The sequence below is a fragment of the Lampris incognitus genome, chromosome 18, assembly GCF_029633865.1.
Source record: "Lampris incognitus isolate fLamInc1 chromosome 18, fLamInc1.hap2, whole genome shotgun sequence".
NCBI classification, from domain to species: domain Eukaryota; kingdom Metazoa; phylum Chordata; class Actinopteri; order Lampriformes; family Lampridae; genus Lampris; species Lampris incognitus.
Genome location: NC_079228.1, coordinates 12,016,448 through 12,038,423, shown reverse-complemented (window position 1 = coordinate 12,038,423; position 21,976 = coordinate 12,016,448). Strand labels below are relative to the sequence as shown.

Genomic DNA, 21,976 nt, shown 5'->3' with positions numbered 1-21,976 from the left:
AACAGCGTTGTAATCTATCTTCAGCCATTTGACTCTTCCACTCCAACGCAACAACGTAAACTGAGACAGGAAGTAGCATAAGCACAAAGAACACAGGCCTGTGAAATCGCGATATATCGCCTTTCTTGTAGTATCGCGATACATCGCGATGTATCGAATCGGAACTCCGGCATCGTATCGCGATGCATTGCCTCGTAGCCCCGGTATCGCGATACGTATCGTATCGTCCGATTCTCACCGATACACAACCCTATCATTCTGTCGTGTCGTGTCTGAGCTTTTGTGTTTTGTATTGTATACGAAAATGTAATAAAGATATTCTAAAAACCTCACTAGTGTATGTTCTCTCTCTCTCTCTCTGTTCTCTCTATTCAGCCACATCAATCCTCCGCTCCTACATCCGCTCCAACCAAGCCTGACGGCCAGGGAGCTGCTGACCGCCAACCGTGATTGTGACAGACAGATCCAATATGACCACGAAGCACCGGCCCGGTTTTGATTGCCAGGTTTGTACTGCACGAGGCCCCAGGACTTGTTGCTGAGATGTTTTACCTTCCGTCCAAAAATAACTTACCCCACACTTTGTATTTCTTTCCAGTTTCTTCATGCTGCTGCTGGACTTTTGAGCTGAAGGCAATTTTTGATAAAGTACATTCAAGCGAATTTTCCATTTAGTAGAAAGCAATGTTAGTTTTCAGCACATAAAACATCTGCTTGAAGGTCCCACTATAAATACTGGCCACCCTGAGTACTTATGCTCACATTCACTTCTTTTAGATTTGACACCGAAGTACCCATATCCCAAGGAAATCATTCTAATTTGAAGGTCGACGTTGACAAAACCAAATATCACAATATTGTTTACCGAATATCTCTGATATGATATTTTGAGGATGGCTATAGGTGGTTTCTTTTCTTCTTTTTAAAAAAAAAATAATCCTCCCCCCTTTTTTCTCCAAAATTGTACATGGCCAATTAGTACCCCGCTCTTCCGAGCCATCCTGGTCATTGCTCCACCCCCTCTGCAGATCCGAGGAGGGCTGCAGACTACCACGTGCCTCCTCCGATACATGTGGAGTCGCCAGCCGCTTCTTTTCACCTGACAGTGACGCGTTTCACCAGGGGGATGTAGCGCGTGGGAGGATCACGCTACCCCCCCCCCGAAAAGGCGCCTCTACTGACCAGAGGAGGCGCTAGTGCAGCGACGAGGACACCCACCCACATCCGGCTTCTCACCCGCAGACACAGCGAATCGTGTAGGGACGCCTGACTAAGCCGGAGGCAACACCGGATTTGAACTGGCGATCCTCGTGTTGGTAGGGGAACAGCATAGACCGCCACGCCACCCGGACACCCTATAGGTGGTTTCTTAAGATACATCTTGTGGACATGATGAGCAAGCAGGTAGAGACATCCGCTGTTCATTTCACTTAAACAGCCCGAGTAAGTTCAGAAAAGTGTCTCACTTTACTGTAATGCAGCCTTTAAGACCAGGGAATGAGAACAAGTGAGTTATATCATGATATTACTATAACCAAAATCCAAGGTATCTAGTCTTATGTCAGGATGTTATTATTATATTGATATATTTGCCCAGCTCAGGGACTCCCTGTCCTGCAGATTTACTACTACCCTGTGTAGGTGGGCAAGCTTGTACTCATTCAGCACTAAAATAAGTCAGATCTGGCATAATTATTTTGGAATAATGAAGTACTGTGATATGACTGGTTGAGTAAGAGGACCTGCCTATGCAGAGTTATAGTGAAAATCTGCAGGACGTGGGAGTGGGGGGGGCGTCCCTTGAGGACTGTGGTTGCAAAAACACTACATTACTTCTAGCTATGTCAGGTGGGTATGAACGTTTGCTAATTCAAAGTGCCTTTGGTTCCAGGAATGACGTATTTCAATTCAGCGGCATTCTCCTTCATCGTGTCCTTCTCCTGTGTATTTGCCCTGACCAGTCAGCAGGGGTGTCCTCGTCGCTCCACCGAGGAGAGCAATTAGAGGACCAGACTCAGCATTAGCCTGGAGCACGCTGCACAAATCATCCCAGTCATGATGGATGGCACATCTTACTGATCAGTAGCATCAATGAATGATGTGCCTCCCGTGTCCCACCAAATAATAATAATGCCAATCTTCATATACTTCCTACTTGCACAGCATTTCCACTGTACATCACCGCTCCGCGCCCTCCCTGGCGCGCATTCATCAATGCTGATACGTATATGATAATAGCCGCTGGGATTTACGAGCTCGAGGGGTGGGGGTGGGGGTGGGGGTTGACTGGGTGGGGGCTTGAGGGGGCCACAGAGGAATCAAATCCGCAGTGCTTCTCTAGCCAGCGACTACCGCGGCAGATGGGTGACACCGCAGCGTGGTTTCAAAGGGTGCTATTGAGGGTTAAAGTAAGCAATTCTGAGGGATGAAAAGCGCAGAAACTGACATAAGACTTGAGAGCTTTAATCCCCCATTGATGTAGAGTTTGAAGCCGGGACCAGCGCATTTCAGCAGACTTCGTCATATTTCAAGCCACAACGTAATATATATTATGAGGCGAGGCGTCAGAAAGAGCCCGAGGGAAGTTCTGAGTGCTGGGCCAGAGGAGGCTGTTCGTTGTAGATGGTTTAACTTATATCCGGAGGGCCGACCCCCCTCTGGTGTTGCGGCACCTCATTTTGGTTGCTCTTAGTTCATGCCTGAACTAAGCTCTCTCGTTCATATTGTAGCGAATTCGGGGGACAACGCAACCACAGGAGCTGCCGCGGCCGGGAAGCGAACCCGTATCGCCCGCACCGCAGGAGGCATCGCTAACCGCTAGACTAAAGGGTCAGACCCGCGAGCCAGCGGCCAGCGTGTCTTCTTATCCATGCACGTTACAGTATTGTAACACAATATGAACGAGAGATCTTCTCAAATCTCTTTCCTTATCTGGATGGTCAGTTGGTTGGAGTTACAATACACTGACCGCCTTTTAAACAAAGTAATACACACTTGGATCACGGGACCGGTATCCACAAATTTGCTAAAAAAATATATTAAAATATATACGCCATCCGGATGGCGTAGCGGTCTATTCAGTTGCCTATCAACACGGGGTTCGAATCCTCATGTTGCCTCCGGCTTGGTCGGGCGTCCCTACAGACACAACTGGCCGTGTCTGTGGGTGGGAAGCCGGGTGTGGGTATGTGTCCTGGTCGCCTGCACTAGCGCCTCCTCTGGTCGGTTGGGATGCCTGTTCGGGGGAGACTGGGGGGGAATAGCGTGATCCTCCCACGCGCTACGTCCCCCCTGGTGAAACTCCTCACTGTCAGGTGAAAAGAAGCGTCTGGCGACTCCACATGTATGGGAAGAGGCATGTGGTAGTCTGCAGCCCTCCCCGGATCAGCAGAGGGGGTGGAGCAGCGACCGGGACGGCTCGGAAGAGTGGGGTAATTGGCCGGATATAATTAGGGAGAAAAAGGGAGAAAAAATCGAAAATATAATACATTTTTTTAAAAAAGAAATTATTTGGGGATGGGGTGAAACTCTCTTAAGTTTGGCTCGTAAATTTCGTCCAAATTGTGTTCGCTGGGTTTAGGGGTTAGGTCCAGAAATCTGCCGAGGTTCGAGGTTGGCTGTGACTGATTCACTGGAGTGACACTATAAAATGGTTCATGAGTCATAAAATGGCTTATATGAGAAAATGGGATTAGTTGGGATCACCATTATACAAGCTGATATACGTGCCAGGACCTCCGTAATGATCCCGTGCGCCAAATGTCGTGCAAGGATATGAGGGGTTGCTGAGAGCTGGGAAGATGCTTTCCTGAGGACGCCCTCGTGTACTGATAATATAACTGTGATGGGCTCGCCTTCATCACGATCATCTGTCTGAAACATCACATTATGACGTCACTGTGTATCACGGCGGACTCATTCGCCTCATTACTTTTCATTTAGGAGCTGCGCTGGGAGGATCTTGCCCAGATGTAAACGGTCGCCTATCAAAGCGTCCCTGCTAATGGATATTAGGTTGCTACATAATGGGGGAGGATGAGTGGGAGGACTCAAGTGAAGGAGCCGGTGTAATTAGTGTTGGCAATTCCCCGCGATGAACTGGATTTCATTGCCGTGTTTAGCTGCATAATTGCGACGCCAAACGTCAGCGCAAATAAAGGGAACGCAGGCGAGCCCGTGAAGTGCCCACGTGGCCTTGGCAGAGCGAGGCCCGGCGCTCCTCCTGGACACGGGGGGGGGGGGGAACACTGCAGCCTTTCGTTGCTCCCGACTCCCTCTGCCGCAGACGAGTGGCTGAAGGCTCGAGCGAGACCTTGCTCCTAATTAGACACCAGATGAGCCTCTGAGTGAGCAGGTTTTGGATTCGATCTCATTTTGTTTCCCCCGATTGATTTCGTCTCTGGAGGAGCAGGACGCTCCTCCAGCGGCTGATTCAGATGCGTCCCCGGATAGAGGCAGGAGCTCGAGGGCCTCTCCGTCACCATCGCGAGCTTGATTGAAGAGGTGACTTGACCGGATGCAGAGACTCCCGCCGTCTCTGGCCAGTCTCCGGCGCTCGAGCGCGCGCTCCGAGAGGCTCAGAGGAAGACGTCATCTCTCATTTGGTTTGTTTGCTCCACTTGTCCCCCGTCGTGACGACGTGTGCAGTGCCAGCCAGACTGAGGAGGCCGAGGAGGCCAGCAGAGTCCTCCAGAAAGACACTACACTCAGCAACGGAGGGAGACGCAGCTGAAACCCTCCTCTTTTGTTCTCGGTCTTAAAAGGGGCTGTACTTGAAAGGCATCCCCTTTGACTTATATATACCTGTTTGTGTGTGTATATACGTATATATATATATACATATACATATATACACACATATATCTATATATATAAATACATATACATATACACACACATATCTATCTGTATAAATATATATACATATACATATATACATATATACACATATATATCTATATATACATATATATATATAAAAATATCTATATATAAAAATATATATCTATATATAAAAATATATATATAATGTATATATGTAAAAATAATACATATTTATTTATTTATTTATTATATACTTGTTTATATATATATATATACTTGTTCATATATTTTGTTCTTATTTCTATTTCTTATTTTGTCTTTCATCTCTGTCTCTGTTTCTCTTGTTTCTATTTGTTTCTATTTTCTTGTTAGCTTTTAGTTTTTTCTTACTAGAGCGCGAGTGTCTGTAATAGAACCCAATTTCCCCTCGGGGAGGAATAAAGTGTTCTGAGTCTGATTCTGGTTCTGGTTCTGATTCTGACGGATCTTTGTTGTGGTGGATATTATAATCCATAGCTTGAAACTGAAAGCTTGATTATCAGACCGATGTGAACTTTCCGAGCACTGCTCTGCTGACGAGTTTACAGCATATAGATTACTGACTTCTCCTGCTGCTGCTGCTCTCCTCTCTCTGCCTCCTTTCTCTTCCCCCGCGTGTGTGAATGGTGTGATGTGAGTCTCCCCCGTGCGCATGTGTAGTCTCTCCTCCTGTCAGGTCTACATGGGGATGCTGGTGACGTGGCTCGGGTCCTGGGCTGCTCCGGTGGCATCTGGACACTGCTTGGCATCCTCCTCATCATATTCTTCATATATCTTATGATTCCATTATGATTGTGTTATCCTCTTTCAGTGTTGTATCCTGTATATTGTGTAAACGCAACGTCCATTACACGTTGTCCACCTTGGGAGAGAGATCCCTCCTCTGTTGCTCTCCCTGAGGTTTCTTCCTATTTTTTCTCCCTGTTAAAGGTTTTTTTTTTAGGGAGGTGTCCCTTATCCAGGACAGGACAGGATTAGGAACCAGTATATTAGAGGGACAGCTCATGTTGGACGGTTTGGAGACGAAGCAAGAGAGACGAGATTGAGATGGTTTGGACATGTGTGGAGGAGAGATGCTGGGTATATTGGGAGAAGGATGCTGAACATGGAGCTGCCAGGGAAGAGGAGAAGAGGAAGGCCAAAGAGGAGGTTTATGGATGTGGTGAGGGAGGAGATGCAGGTGGCTGGTGTGACAGAGGAAGACGCAGAGGACAGGAAGAGATGGAAACGGATGATCCGCTGTGGCGCCCCCTAACGGGAGCAGCCCAAAGTGGTAGTAATAGTAGTAGTAGTAGTAGTAGTAGAAGTAGTAGTAGTAGTTCCTTATCCGATGTGAGGGTCTAAGGACAGTGTTGCTGTAAAGCCCCCTGAGGGAAATTTGTAATTTGTGATAATGGGCTATACAAATAAAAAAAAATGGCGTGTGCCATTGCTGATCACAACTCGTAAAGCTATGAAACAAGTCCATAAAAAAAGATTTATATTGCTTGTTTATACTGAAAATTCCTAATTTTTATATTGCAATTACTGTAGGGCGTTTCCATAACTATCATGTATGCTACCGCTGAACTGAAATCCATGGCTACGGAGATCGGTGGGGAGATAGGATGGTGATAGGATGGCGATAGGATGGTGATAGGATGGAGATAGGATGGTGATAGGATGGAGATAGGATGGAGATATGATGGTGATAGGATGGCGATGGAGATAGGACAGAGATAGGATGGAGATAGGATGGTGATGGGATGGTGATAAGATGGAGATAGAATGGTGATAAGATGGAGATAGGATGATGATAGGATGGTGATAGAATGGAGATAGGATGGAGATAGGATGGTGATAGGACGGAGATAGGATGGAGATAGAATGGTGATAGGACGGAGACAGGATTGCGATAGGACGGAGATAGGATGGCGATAGGATGGTGATAGGATGGTGATAAGATGGAGATAGAATGGTGATAAGATGGAGATAGGATGACGATAGGATGGTGATAGAATGGAGATAGGATGGAGATAGGATGGTGATAGGATGGAGATAGAATGGTGATAGAATGGCGATAGGATGGTGATAGAATGGAGATAGGATGGTGATAGGATGGTGATAAGATGGAGATAGAATGGTGATAAGATGGAGATAGGATGACGATAGGATGGTGATAGAATGGAGATAGGATGGAGATAGGATGGTGATAGGATGGAGATAGGATGGCGATAGGATGGAGATAGAATGGAGATAGGATGGCGATAGGATGGAGTTATCCAAAAGTAAATGGAAATACAATTGACAAAAACAATTCCAGAGTGCATCGTAGGTTGGAGATAGGACGGAGATAGGATGGTGATAGAAAGGAGATAGGATGGCGATAGGATGGAGATAGGATGGCGATAGGATGGAGATAGAATGGAGATAGGATGGAGATAGGATGGTGATATGGTGATAGGATGGAGATAGGGTGGAGATAGGATGGAGATAGGATGGCGATAGGATGGATATAGAATGGATATAGAATGGAGATAGGATGGTGATAGAATGGAGATAGGATGGTGATTGAATGGAGTTGGAATGGCGATAGGATGGAGATAGGATGGAGATAGGATGGAGATAGAATGGAGTTATCCCAAAGTAAATGGAAATACAACTGACAAAAACAATTCCAGAGTGCATCGTAGGTTAATATTTCTTTCATAGGTGGCATCAGAGAGATTTATGACACGTAGTTTAATATCATTTTCTGATTTAAGATATTAATGCAAAATGTGTGTATTTCATGTAAAGCACCCAGTAAGTTATCCGGCCGAGGTTTGGATGCACATGCTGTGTTCAGAAAAAAAGAAAGTATTAAGGCTTCACCGCCACAACCGGCATAATAACCAGGTTATATAACAATATCCATCTTATTTCATATTCACTTTTTGAAGCAGGTCAGCTGAAATGAATGGCACTGGGAGAATTCCAGCTGCTCATCTCGCAAAATTTGGAAATGAAGCGCAGATTTTGAGTCTAAAAACAAAAAAAATGAAATTAAAAAAAAAAAAACAACTTTATTTCCTCACATCATTTTCTTTTCCAGTCAACATATTTGGAGGAGTGTGGCTTTCGTGTTGACATGAAAGAACACATGCTGCTGACACTCCGAGCGGGGAGAGTATTAAGCAATCCTCTCTTCATGTGAATGGAGAGAACGCGTAGCTGTCCTTGAGCCATCGCCTCCATCTCCTCCATCTCTGTCACAATGATTTATAATGAAGCCAGGGAAGAGTCTCTGTGTGGGAAGTCACATTGGCACCATGTTGCTTCTAGCGGATGGAGAGCAACTCAAGTACCGCGTGGCAGAAAGCGTGGGACGGGGGGGGTGGAGGGATGGGGGGGGGGCTTCTCTGCTACATCTTACATGAAGACAATGGAGATCACATCTTTTCTTTATGAAGTGATTAAGTCGCCGCAAGATGGGAGCAGAACAAGATAAATCTTATTTGCCGTTGTGGGGGAATTGAATGGTTGCCTCGGGTGATCCTCACATGATATGACCAATAGCAACAAACAGGAAGTGAGGAAGAGAGGAGATAACGTAGCCTTGCTGGGAGCTAGCCAGTTATCTCCCATAGGTTTACAAGGACTCCGCAGCGTAGCCGCGGGCGCGAGTTGCCGCTTTGCGGAGGAGCGCAGCTTCACTCAAAGTGGCTCGAAGTCTATTTGGCTTAGAATGTGAAAATTGTTTATTACAAAGAACCATAGGCGTTTCTAGCCCATCTTGGGGGGGGGTGCTGCAGCACCCCTAAATTGAACCCCAGCACCCCTAAAATTGAAGAGATTTTTTATTTTTTTACTGTATGTCCATGTTTCATAAGCTGAAGAAATGTCAAAACCATATCCAGTATACGGTTTAAACGTAATATTTTAACAACAAAAATACAGCACCCCCCCCCGTGCTTCGAAAATGGTTTGATCCACCCCCCCCAAATTTATCTTGCCTGGCCGGCCAGCACTCTGGGTGCTCAGCACCCCTAAAGCTCTGATCCTAGAATCGCCCCTGCAAAGAACTAAAATATTCCCATATAAATTTCAGTCCGGTGATCATTAGAACCCATTTTAACTGGTATCTAGCTTGTTTGTCAACCTGACCCATAACTGCCTCACGTCAACATGATGTAACACGTGGTAGTGTTACAGCTGACTGGTGCTGATTGGCTGTGACGCTCATAAACATTGAAATAAACTGCCATTCCAGGGCAATATGTTATATGACGTTATATGATGATGTCCTTAAACATTAATATTAGCAAAAACACTGAAATGGCATCTTTTCATAAAAATGAAGAGGGACAATTTCACATTTAATGTGGATAACAATAAAACAATATATGGTGTAAATGGCTGACTCCAAGTCATTCTGCACTACTCGTGCTAAACTGCACCAGTGACAGCTGAATAAGAACTGCTTTGCCTCTCTTTAGAAGTGCTTTAAAGAAGAAAAAACTCACCCTCTCCTCCTCCTCTCTGAGGTCCGGCATGGTGCTGACGCACAGCGTCACAGCGGTGATGGCCACAAAAATCACCGACAGGCAGGCAAAGATCTTCCCTGGGATGCCGGAGTGAGGATTCTCCACCATGTCCCGCAGCCGCCGCATGCATCCGCCCTCTCCGAGGCCCTCCTCCTGCTCCCCAATGCCGGGGGGCTGCTGGGATTCCTCGCAGGACTGCGGCGAGGTCAGTTCGGCCTCCTCCTCCTCCAGCCTCTGCATCTCCCTGTACTCATCCTGGCGAAGCCGCAGCTTCCGCAAGCAGCACCAGTCCAGGTTGTTCTCCTCCACCCCCCAGTACAGCAGCTCCTCCTGGAAGGACAGGGCGCACATCTCCCGCAGCAGGCGCAGTTTCCCCGCCGCCAGGAACGTGACGATGGTGCGGAAGGCCGAAGGGCTGCGGTCGAAGAAGTACTCATTGCGGCTGCCGTCGTAGTCGTCGCACACGTCCATGATCTCTTCCTCGTTGCTGCAACTGCGCAGCTTGCCCAGCCGCGTTAGGGGGAACTCCTCCAGCGTGGACCACGGGATGCGGTACTTGATGCCCCCCACGTTGATGATGGCCGTCCCGTCGGCCAGGCCCAGATCGTCCCCGTCCTTTGGCCGGGGCTGGGGCTGAAGCAGAAGCTGTGCCCGCTTGTAGAACAGGCCTTTCTTGGAGGTGACCTCCTGGGGGTTCTCCAGACGGTTTTTGAAGTGGAAGGTGGTGAACTGGTGCTCCGCGCTCCCTGCCAGGAAGGCCACCTCCTGGTACATTCCTGCCAATCTGTTGAGGGGACCCTGCCCTGCACACTGAGAAGGGATGGGGGGGGGGGCTTCACTGGATGTGGAGGGAGACTGGATCCTTGTCACCCAGTCAACAACACAGCAGATCTCTGTAGTAAAGATATACACAGTGGACTCATTAGGTTCATGGCAGCCAAATTAAAAACTGCGCTGACTCTCAGCAGATTCTTCTTTTGAAGAGAAATTGCAACCCACCACTCCAAACAGACACAAGTAGATTAACGCATTCTTAATATAAAAAAAAAACACCCAGGAGTCAAAATCAATGAAACTTTTCAGAGAAAAATAGGACTTCAGAGACAGAGACAACTATAACTTCTCTCAAGTCTAATTAGACTGGAGTCTCAGGGAGAAGCAAATTGATGTCACACCACGGTTTAAACCCAGTGCAGAGGAATTAATAACGCTGTTCTCCTATTTACTGCATTGCTAGACCCTGAAAATGAAATAATTTAAAGCATTGTTCAGAAAATTTCATTTATTCATGATAATTATACCAGACATAACTAGAGCACACTGAGCTCGATATAATTCATGTAACTTTATTAGCAGGCATATAGTGTTGGTGTGAACATCTGCTGACTAGGCCATTCGTGCTTCATGGTTTATTTACAAGAAAGCTGGTTATGAAAACCAATACATCTTTTCAATGTAACCTTTTGAAAATGAATAAATATATAAAACTTTGCTGTTTACTTACATCCGACCTTTAAAAGAGATGAACGATCCCAACTTAAATTCCACAATAAACCACAAAACGGTAACATTATCAAGGCTCAGCGTTTTCGGTTTTTATTTTTCAGAGCCATCGAACATGCCGGATTTCGCCACAAGAGGGCACTGTTACATAACCTCACACGAGCAGGAACAACTTTTGGATCCGGGGAAACACAAAATCCGGGTGAAAATCAGTTTAAACCGATGTGCTCCTTTTAAACAATCTGAGTATTTTTCGGTGAAAATCGGTAAAAAACCGAAAACGCTGAGCCGTGAACATAATTAATAGTATGGTTGAGTTAACAGAAAATTGTTGAAAGAAAAATGAATTATTCATATGAATAAAACAGAGTACTAACCTACCAGATATGGTGTCAAAACCAAGTGAAAACCATAACGTACCAAAACAGCCACTGATACATCCGTTATATTTCTTGACGTTGTGTATAATATTGTGACGTGGACAAATAATCTCAGCCAACCTTGCAGAGTTAACCAGCAAGCTTTTAATGACCGTAAGACAAGTCAGTCATAACAGACACAAGTTAGTATTGGTCTCAAATATCTTCTTTTCTTGGCCACAGAAGCGACCTTATCTATTTGCCTACTCTTTACACTCGTCGTGGGAAATAGCATGCTGTCTAATACAACTTCTCTCGTAACGTCCCCATTTACCTTCCACCACATCCCCGCTATCTGTAACAGATATGCCAGTTTTTAACGTGTTCAATATCCCACTACATAACCAAAACATTAACACTGCAGTTGCATCGTGGGTAATATGCAAATGACCCCCTGACTTCGAGCAGGAACACTCCAGTAGAATTCGCCACAGTATACTGTAATAATGTATAATGTAATGTAATGTATAATGTATAATGTCTACTGTAGTATCCATGTGAAAAGTCCTCCAGACATTTGTGAAGTTGGATGGTAATAGTATTGATTCAGTGTCACTTGTGTACCACTTGTTCTGTCCCTTCTGCCGCTTCAGCTCAACATCGACAAGAAAAAAAGCGGAGAAAGAACCAGCGAATGGTAGAAAATTACCAAGAACCCGGACCTGACGGGGAAAAAATGGTTTGCAATTTAATGCCGTGTCAGGGCACAGAAAGAGGTGGGGGGTGAACAGTGTGAAAGAAGCAGTATAACATATTATGCATATATTTTCTAATTGAAAAATATCTGCAAGGTTGGGCTGGCTGAAGTAGAGCCATGACTGTCAATACTCCAACACAATGACACAGACAAAATGTAGGAACATAACTTACTTGCACTTCCCATATTACATTGATTGCCAGTGCTCTGTCACGTGCATCCGGTGCAGGTCGGCTAGTGTCAAAGGGCCAGACGTGACTTTGCCACTTCATGATGAGCATACCTGTATATGTCTGGCTTCGCGCGACTACACGTCAACATATCAAACCACTTATCGATACATGAGGATTGGGTTAAGGATATTCGCTCTCACCATCCACTTTTGCGTTCCTAGGTTATCCATCCATCCATCCATTACCTGAAACCCGTATCCTGCTCTCAGGGTCCTGGGGATGCTGGAGCCTATTCCAGCAGTCGTTGGACGGCAGGCGGGGAGACACCCTGGACAGGCCGCCAGGCCATCACCGGGCCCACACAAACACACACACACACCCATTCATACCTAGGGACAATTTAGTCCGGCCAATTCACCTGACCTACATGTCTTTGGACTGTGGGAGGAAACCGGAGCCCTCGGAGGAAACCCAAACGGGGAGAACACGCAAACTCCACAGAGAGGACGACCCGGGATGACCCACCAAGGCTGGACTACCCAGGGGCTCGAACCCAGGACCTTCTTGCTGTGAGGTGACCGCGCTAACCGCTGCGCCACTGTGCCGTTCCTAGAGTAAAGATGTTAAATTAAGATATTAGATAAGATGTTAACACGGGTTAGTAAGGTAAGCTATTAAGTGTACGTGTAAGGTTAGAGATGGTTATATTTTAGCTGTGGTTCTGGCGGGTTTAAGGTCAGGGCAAGGATCTGGAAGGTCGGTCATTATGTCTTACAATCCTTGTTGAGTGTACATTGGGGTTAAAAGTGGCTTTGATGGCCTCATTTATGTCCTCCTTCATGGGGCAGACAAAATACATAGCAAAAAAAACAAGGCTGCAAGGCATGACTGGGCAATAATTCAATATTATGGTTTATTGTATTTCAATGATATTATATAGGGACGAAATACAGATACTGTGACATCGTGATACAAAATTTTGCCGTCCAAATTAATGACAGCAAGAATCTACAACCTAAAATTGTTCACACATTGAGGTTTGGAGAATTTGAGGGAGTTTTATATGGAAATTAAGTTTTGACTTAATTTTAATACTTCACTAACCAAACAGTTCAAACTTCAGTTGGATTCCTAAACAAGGTGATTTTGCACATGTAAGCAGATTTAATGATTTAAATCAATATCGTGCAAAATTCCCCCATAATTATGGTGATAATAATATTTTCTATATCAACCGCCACTAAATGAAGGAATGAAAGCCACTTTATTTTGTTATTGTACAGGTTACAGTGAATGTGTTCTCTGTATTTAACCCATCCTACTGTATAGGAGCAGTGGGCAGCTGCAGCACCCGGGGACCAACTCCAGTTCTTCTTTCCATCGCTTTGCTCAGGGGCACAGGCAGGAGTATTGACCCTAACATGCATGTCTTTTTGATGATGGGAGGAAACAGAAGCACCCGGAGGAAAGCACCCAGGAGAACATGCAAACGCCACACAGAAACGACGTGGGAGGGCCTGGGGTTCGAACCCAGGACCTTCTTGCTGTGAGGTAACAGTGCTAACCACTGGACCACCGTGCCTTCACTAGTTCAAGGGATCTGATCTGAATAGTGATTGTGTCCTTCTCCCAAATCCATCACACTGTGCATTCAAAATGAATTTGATGATGATATGTTACAGCGAAAATGATAACTCGTGCCGCTTTACGTCCAGCTTTATTGAGTCAAGAACGTCTTATATGTGGAACGTCCAGTTAAACGAATGAGCAAAGCATTTCCATGGACAGACAAGTGACATGGCACTTTGGCCTTTAATAAGGTGAGAACGGTGCAGGGCCACTAAATACAACCACTCACATACAGCACCCTCCAAAGCTATTGGCACCTTTGATAAAGAATAGTTAAACAACCTCATGCAATTCAGAAAACAAGTATTTAAAATGCTGAAAAAATACCTTTACAAATTATTATCTTCACGATATTTCTCTCTGTTTTTCATCATATTTTTGCAGGATGACTGGACAGGCCAGTTGCATTGCCCTCGCGACCTATTGGTGGATCTTTAGCCTACTTTGGGAGCTCGTGTGCTACGCTTACCAACATTTCTGTTTACATCTTTGAGACTAAAATCTTTTTACTTGACTGATTTGGACTAAAAAACTTCTTACTTCTCAAGTCCCTTACCTTCCCCCCCCCCTCTTCATCTAGATAGCTAGATACTGAATGAGGTGCAAATATATTCTTCCTTTTCAATGACAAGAGGGTTTGATGCCACTTCTTCTAACCCTTCAACGCCTCTGCACTTCTGTTCTGTGTTTTCTCCTAGTTTGCCCGTATGGAAATGAAGGGAAATAATTCACTAGAAACCCTCGTTATCCACACAGGTGTAGAGGATGCTGGGTATGTTTGAACTTGGCGTAGCTCCTCTTACAACACCTGCTTTGTTTTCAGCCTCATTTGCATGGTGGACAGCGCAAACCCCCCCCCCCCCCCACCACACACACACACACACAATCTCTGCAGCTCGCCTCAACCTCAGCATGGCATGCTTGGCTCTAGAGAGCTGGTATACGGGACCAGGTCTGCTGACCACGGAGGGTGAGGCAGGCAGGGTTTAGTTTGTCTTCATGACAAGAGAAGAGCAAATCCGTTCCAGATGTTGACACTACGGTACAGTAAGGCGTTATCTTCTGGGCCTGCTCCTCGTGGAGCAAGCCGGCCTATTCTTCTTCTGACTTCTGTACTGTACCCCTGCTCTGACTCAGAGTGGAACAAAACATCAGCAACATATGAAAGCTGTGTCCTACATGGCCACTTTCACAAGCTCGTATTGGTGAACAGTTATACAGCATCGATTCAAACTTATTCAATTAATATAATATGAATAAGATATCATTCATAATTCATATACGCATGTGAGTCCAGTAAATTCTTTATGAGACAGCACCAGCCTGTTTCACGCCAATGAGAAAATAACTTTGTGAAAAGAAACACTCAGCTGTAGGAAAAGTGCTCAACAAATAAGAAGCAAAATAATAATAATAATAATAAATAAACAATAGATAAAATAAAAAAAACAAAAATAAAAAAATGAAAATAATAAAGCAGCTGATGATTGCTTATGGCATATGAAACACGCTTCTACTGACCCATAGAGAATGTACTTGAATCACTGGATTATATATGAATTGTATTTTATATTATGTAATATATTTGATATACACTACCGTTCAAAAGTTTGGGATCACCCAAACAATTTTGTGTTTTCCATGAAAAGTCACACTTATTCACCACCATATGTTGTGAAATGAATAGAAAATAGAGTCAAGACATTGACAAGGTTAGAAATAATGATTTGTATTTGAAATAAGATTTTTTTTACATCAAACTTTGCTTTCGTCAAAGAATCCTCCATTTGCAGCAATTACAGCATTGCAGACCTTTGGCATTCTAGCTGTTAATTTGTTGAGGTAATCTGGAGAAATTGCACCCCACGCTTCCAGAAGCAGCTCCCACAAGTTGGATTGGTTGGATGGGCACTTCTTGCGTACCATACGGTCAAGCTGCTCCCACAACAGCTCAATGGGGTTCAGATCTGGTGACTGCGCTGGCCACTCCATTACCGATAGAATACCAGCTGCCTGCTTCTGCTCTAAATAGTTCTTGCACAATTTGGAGGTGTGTTTAGGGTCATTGTCCTGTTGTAGGATGAAATTGGCTCCAATCAAGCGCTGTCCACTGGGTATGGCATGGCGTTGCAAAATGGAGTGATAGCCTTCCTTATTCAGAATCCCTTTTACCCTGTACAAATCTCCCACCTTACCAGCACCAAAGCAACCCCAGACCATCACATTACCTCCACCATGCTTAACAGATGGCGTCAGGCATTCTTCCAGCATCTTTTCATTTGTTCTGCGTCTCACAAACGTTCTTCTTTGTGATCCAAACACCTCAAACTTGGATTCATCCGTCCACAACACTTTATTCCAGTCTTCCTCTGTCCAATGTCTGTGTTCTTTTGCCCATCTTAATCTTTTTCTTTTATTGGTCAGTCTCAGATATGGCTTTTTCTTTGCCACTCTGCCCTGAAGCCCAGAATCCCGCAGCCGCCTCTTCACTGTAGATGTTGACACTGGTGTTTTGCGGGTACTATTTAATGAAGATGCCAGTTGGGGACCTGTGAGGCGTCTGTTTCTCAAACTAGAGACTCTAATGTACTTATCTTCTTGCTCAGTTGTGCAACGCGGCCTCCCACTTCTTTTTCTACTCTGGTTAGAGCCTGTTTGTGCTGTCCTCTGAAGGGAGTAGTACACACCGGTGTAGGAAATCTTCAATTTCTTAGCAATTTCTCGCATGGAATAGCCTTCATTTCTAAGAACAAGAATAGACTGTCGAGTTTCAGATGAAAGTTCTCTTTTTCTGGCCATTTTGAGCGTTTAATTGACCCCACAAATGTGATGCTCCAGAAACTCAATCTGCTCAAAGGAAGGTCAGTTTTGTAGCTTCTGTAACGAGCTAAACTGTTTTCGGATGTGTGAACATGATTGCACAAGGGTTTTCTAATCATCACTTAGCCTTCTGAGCCAATGAGCAAACACATTGTACCATTAGAACACTGGAGTGATAGTTGCTTGAAATGGGCCTCTATACACCTATGTAGATATTGCACCAAAAACCAGACATTTGCAGCTAGAATAGTCATTTACCACATTAGCAATGTATAGAGTGTATTTCTTTAAAGTTAAGACTAGTTTAAAGTTATCTTCATTGAAAAGTACAGTGCTTTTCCTTCAAAAATATGGACATTTCAATGTGATCCCAAACTTTTGAACGGTAGTGTATATCAAATATATTACATAATATATTTGAAATTGAAATAAAAACTAAGTTAAAAATATGTCATAGTGTGTGTGTGTGTGTGTATAATCTATAATCATAACTCACACATAACTTAATGAAGTAAAGCTTGACTTTGCCCTTGGGGGCTCATAAAAGGGTTTTTATAGCCATTCATTATGATTCTGCATATTCGCGACCTAATTATGAATTAAGGGTTTCATTCATATACTGACTGCGCCGGGGAGACGCATACGACACGCGCCTGCTAAATGAACTCACGTTAAGCGTTTCCGATGCCCCACGCGCTGACGGAAGCAACGTGAGCTCGTGCATTTTGCTTTCATAAAGCAGCGTTGTGCTCGAGATGCCTAAAATATACCACGCGTGTTCCGCTGAGACTCGAACCCTTCCTCAACCTGACATGAGGGCTGAGTCGGCAGTTTTTGTGTCAGTATTTTGTGTTAAGTATTTTGTGTCGGTATTTTGTGTTAAGTATTTTGTGTTATGTATTTTGTGTCAGTATTTTGTGTTAAGTATTTTGTGTTAAGTATTTTGTGTCGGTATTTTGTGTTATGTATTTTGTGTTAAGTATTTTGTGTCAGTATTTTGTGTCAGTATTTTGTGTCGGTATTTTGTGTTAAGTATTTTGTGTTAAGTATGTTCATGTATCTTTAGATATATGACAGACTGGAGAAATCATTATGGGCTTGTAAGCGCCACTACGGACGGAGGTGTGTGACTACGGACATCACTGTGACCCCCCCCCCCCCCCCACACACACACACACACACATTCATAAGACAAAACAGTCTGGAAACTCTCTCTCTTTGTCTTTCTCTCACCCTCCCTTTGTCTCTCTCTCTCTCACCCTCTCTTTGTCTCTCTCCCTCCCTCTCTTTGTCTCTCTCTCCCACTCTCCCTGTCCTACAAACTCTCTCCCTCTCCCTCTTTGTCTCTCTTTCTCTCTCTCTCTCTCTCGCTCTCTCTCACCCTCTCTTTGTCTCTCTCTCCCTCTCTCTCTCTCACTCTCTCTGTCCTACAAACTCTCTTACACACTCTCTCTTTGCCTCTCTCCCTCTCTCTCGCTCTCTCTCTGTCCTACATACTCTCTCTCTCTCTCTCTATTACAGACACAAACTCTCTTGCTCTTTCACACTCTCTCACTCTCTCTCTCTCTTACAATCAATCAATCAATCAATCAATCAATCAATCAATCAATCAATCACTCTCTTACACACACTCGCTCTCTCGCTTTCTCTCTCTTACAGACACACACTCTTGCTCTTGCACACTCTCTCTTACAATCAACGAGTCAATCAATCATTCAGACACAATCTCTCTCACACACTCTCTCTTACAATCAATCAATCAATCAATCAATCAATCAATCAAACCCTCTTTTACACACACACTCGCTCTCTCGCTTTCTCTCTTACACACTCTCCTACAAGCACACTCTCTCTTACAGACACACACTCTCTTGCTCTTGCACACTCTCTCTCTTACAATCAATGAGTCAATCAATCACTCAGACACACACTCTCTCTGACACACACTCTCTCTCTCTCTCTCTCTCTCTTACAATCAATCAATCAATCAATCAATCAATCACTCAGACACTCTCTCTGACACACACACTCTCTCTCTCTCTCTTACAATCAATCAATCAATCAATCAATCACTCAGACACTCTCTCTGACACACACACTCTCTCTCTCTCTCTTACAATCAATCAATCAATCAATCAATCAATCAATCAAACACTCTCTCTCACACACTCTCTCTCTCTTACACACTCTCGCTCTCACTCTCTCTCTCAGTCTCTCTCTCACACTTTCTCTCAGTCTCTCTCTCACACTCTGTCTTACACACACTCTCTCTCTCTTACACACTCTCTCTCTCTCTTACACACTCTCTCTCTCTCTCTCTTACACACTCTATCTCTCTCTCTCTCTCTTACACACTCTATCTCTCTCTCTCTCTTACACACTCTATCTCTCTCTCTCTCTTACACACTCTATCTCTCTCTCTCTTACACACTCTATCTCTCTCTCTCTCTTACACACTCTATCTCTCTCTCTCTTACACACTCTATCTCTCTCTCTCTCTCTTACACACTCTATCTCTCTCTCTCTCTTACACACTCTATCTCTCTCTCTCTCTTACACACTCTCTCTCTCTCTCTTACACACTCTATCGCTCTCTCTCTCTCTTACACACTCTATCTCTCTCTCTCTCTTACACACTATCTCTCTCTCTCTTACACACTCTATCTCTCTCTCTCTCTCTTACACACTCTATCTCTCTCTCTCTTACACACTCTATCTCTCTCTCTCTTACACACTCTATCTCTCTCTCTCTTACACACTCTATCTCTCTCTCTCTCTCTTACACACTCTATCTCTCTCTCTCTTACACACTCTATCGCTCTCTCTCTCTCTTACACACTCTATCTCTCTCTCTCTCTTACACACTCTATCTCTCTCTCTCTTACACACTCTATCTCTCTCTCTCTTACACACTCTATCTCTCTCTCTCTCTCTTACACACTCTATCTCTCTCTCACTCTCTTTCACACACTCTCTCTCTCACACACTCTCTCGCTTACAATCAATCAATCAATCAATCAATCAATCAATCAATCAATCAATCAAACACACTATCTACACACTCTCTTACACACACTCTCTCCCCCCTTCAAACACACTCTCTCTCTCTTACACACACACACACACTCACTCTCTTACACACTCTCTTACACACTTTCTCTCTCTCTCTCTCTCTCTCTCTCTCTCTCTCTCTCTCTCTCTCTCTCTCTCTCTCTGCCTCCTTTTCCTAGCGTTGGTCTTGTTTGTGATGGTTTGTGACGTGTGCGTGGCTGCAGGGTGCAGGTGTGTGCTCTGGTATATGAAGAAACACACTCCCGTCTGCAGCCACCAAGTTAACGATCCAAACGAGGGAACCAATGGCATACAGTATATATGGACAATCCATACAAGTGAGTGTGACGAGCCGAGCCAGCCCCCCCTCCCAAAACACACACACACACACACACACACACACACACACACACACACACACACACACACACGAGCCACTTTAAAGGGTGCTCATCATTCCGTACATGACTCATTTTGACCAATATTGACAGTGTTGCCAGTAAGTCCGATGCCCTGCGGAGACGCGGCACACCGGGCAGCTGGACCGGAGACATGGATCAGATCAGATGTGCCACCTCGCACACACGTGCTCAGACTTGGCGTAAAGCTGCGGTGTTGTTCACGCTAGAGCCGGTAGGCTTCTATCCTCGTAATTAGCTCCGGCACACACTTCTCCGGCCGAAACCGTTGCACTTGCCCGGGGGGGCAGCAGCCCGGGGTTCCGCGCGTCCTCGTGTGGACTTCTGCACATCAGAAGAAGACACGGTGGCTGCCGGGGAACAGGGGCAGATGCTGGGAGGGTAGCTACTTTATCGGCTCGTTACGCTTTTAAAACACATTAACATGGAATAATCCCGATCATTTCCTTGAACAATCCCGATCATTTCCTCGCGCCGCTGAGTTATGAGCGCGCGCCCGGGAGCGCCACCCTTGAGAACCCCGCCAGGATTATATAGCGGAGCGACCCAACATGTTCACTGTTGCCACACACTTACCCGTTGCGCATGGCTTTCGTCCACGTGCCTTCCTCAATAAGCGTGCCCCGAGTTTCCCACGCGGGCGATCCGCGGCGTAGTAGTTCAATTAACAACAGCCTTAATTGCCGGGGGGGGGGGGCTTCGCGCGAAAGCCAGGGCTCAGAATCCGCGGAGTTCCGTGGCTCCGGAAAGTTGCGCTTCCAGATAGAGAAATAAATAAATAAATAAAGGCACGGGTCGGACGGGATCAGCGCGCTCCCCCCTGCGCGTGCAGCCAGAGACGAGACGGATCCACGGCGAGTGACGAGGGATCCGTCAAATGTCGCGTCTCTCCTCCGCGGGGGCGGAGGCGGTGTGGAGGCGCCGTGTCAGTGGATGATGGGGTGTTGCCGAGCCGCGGACTTTCAAAAAACTGCTCCTCCGCGACTCAGGCGCGCCCCGCTCCTCTCCAGCCCGACAGACACGTGTCCGCTCTCGTTATCGCGTCTTCCGGCAGCGCTTGTCTGGCGCTTATTACGCACGCTTTTTTTTTTTTATTCTAACTTCATTTGCTGATGAGCGATACAAACTCTTGTCAGCCATTTTGGTGCGCAAATTGCGCATCAGTGAAGGAGCGGTGCATTTGTATTGACGTCGCAGCAAACATCGCAAAGTCCATGGCAAAGCACACCAGACCTGATAGGTGTAGAGGGAGACGGTTAACACTACTTTCATATTATTTTACTTTTTTGCCTACGATTTGTAGTTGTAATTACCAAGCAAAGACGACATTTGCACGTCTTTGATTGATGCAGCAACAAAAACAAACCTCAGGTGATGGCAGCGGACAGGAATCTGCAGGGTGCGTCGTTTTCTACGCAGCACGGAGTTAAAAACAAATTATTGATCATAAACTAAACTAACGAGCACGCTTTTAGATTAGAAACTACTCCAAATATATTAAAAATAACCAGCAATTGACCGAATCATATGCCCACGTGCAACAGCCGAGCAAATCGGGGTGTTGCGCACGCGTAAAGGGAGCGAGCCGGGGCAGTTAAATTAAGTTTTAGGAGCCTGGTCGAAATCTAGGGGACGGTGACCCGGGCATTCATTTGAGCGCTTGTCTCGTCTAGCGGACGCACCGCCAGAGGGCGATAAAGAGGCTTTCTGATTTACACCTTACTGCGTTTTACTTTTAGTTTAATTTCATATTGTATATATATTTCATGTATTATTCTTTTTAGCTTTTATCTCTTGCTGCTACCTGTTAATGTTCCCCTCCTGCACCAACATGCCAAGAAATATTCTTGGTATGTTCTTGTACTTGGCAATAAACATGATGCTGTAGGCCGTATAC

The 21,976-nt window shown here is 45.2% G+C and overlaps 1 protein-coding gene and 1 long non-coding RNA gene across 2 annotated transcripts in view; one reads left to right on the top strand and one right to left on the bottom strand.

The window, feature by feature from the left end:
- The window catches only part of LOC130129001 (uncharacterized), a 7,676-nt gene extending 7,017 nt beyond the window's left edge, over positions 1-659 (top strand). Inside the window, exons 2-3 of the long non-coding RNA XR_008811941.1 lie at positions 376-506; positions 599-659. This is a non-coding gene — a long non-coding RNA (uncharacterized LOC130129001). The remainder of the gene's footprint in view (positions 1-375; positions 507-598) is intronic.
- Positions 1-10,142, bottom strand: part of kcng2 (potassium voltage-gated channel, subfamily G, member 2) — a 26,575-nt gene extending 16,433 nt beyond the window's left edge. The window contains exon 1 of the mRNA XM_056298777.1: positions 9,348-10,142. Coding sequence (XP_056154752.1) covers positions 9,348-10,142 — 795 coding nt within the window. The remainder of the gene's footprint in view (positions 1-9,347) is intronic.
- Positions 10,143-21,976: the final 11,834 nt, after the last annotated feature.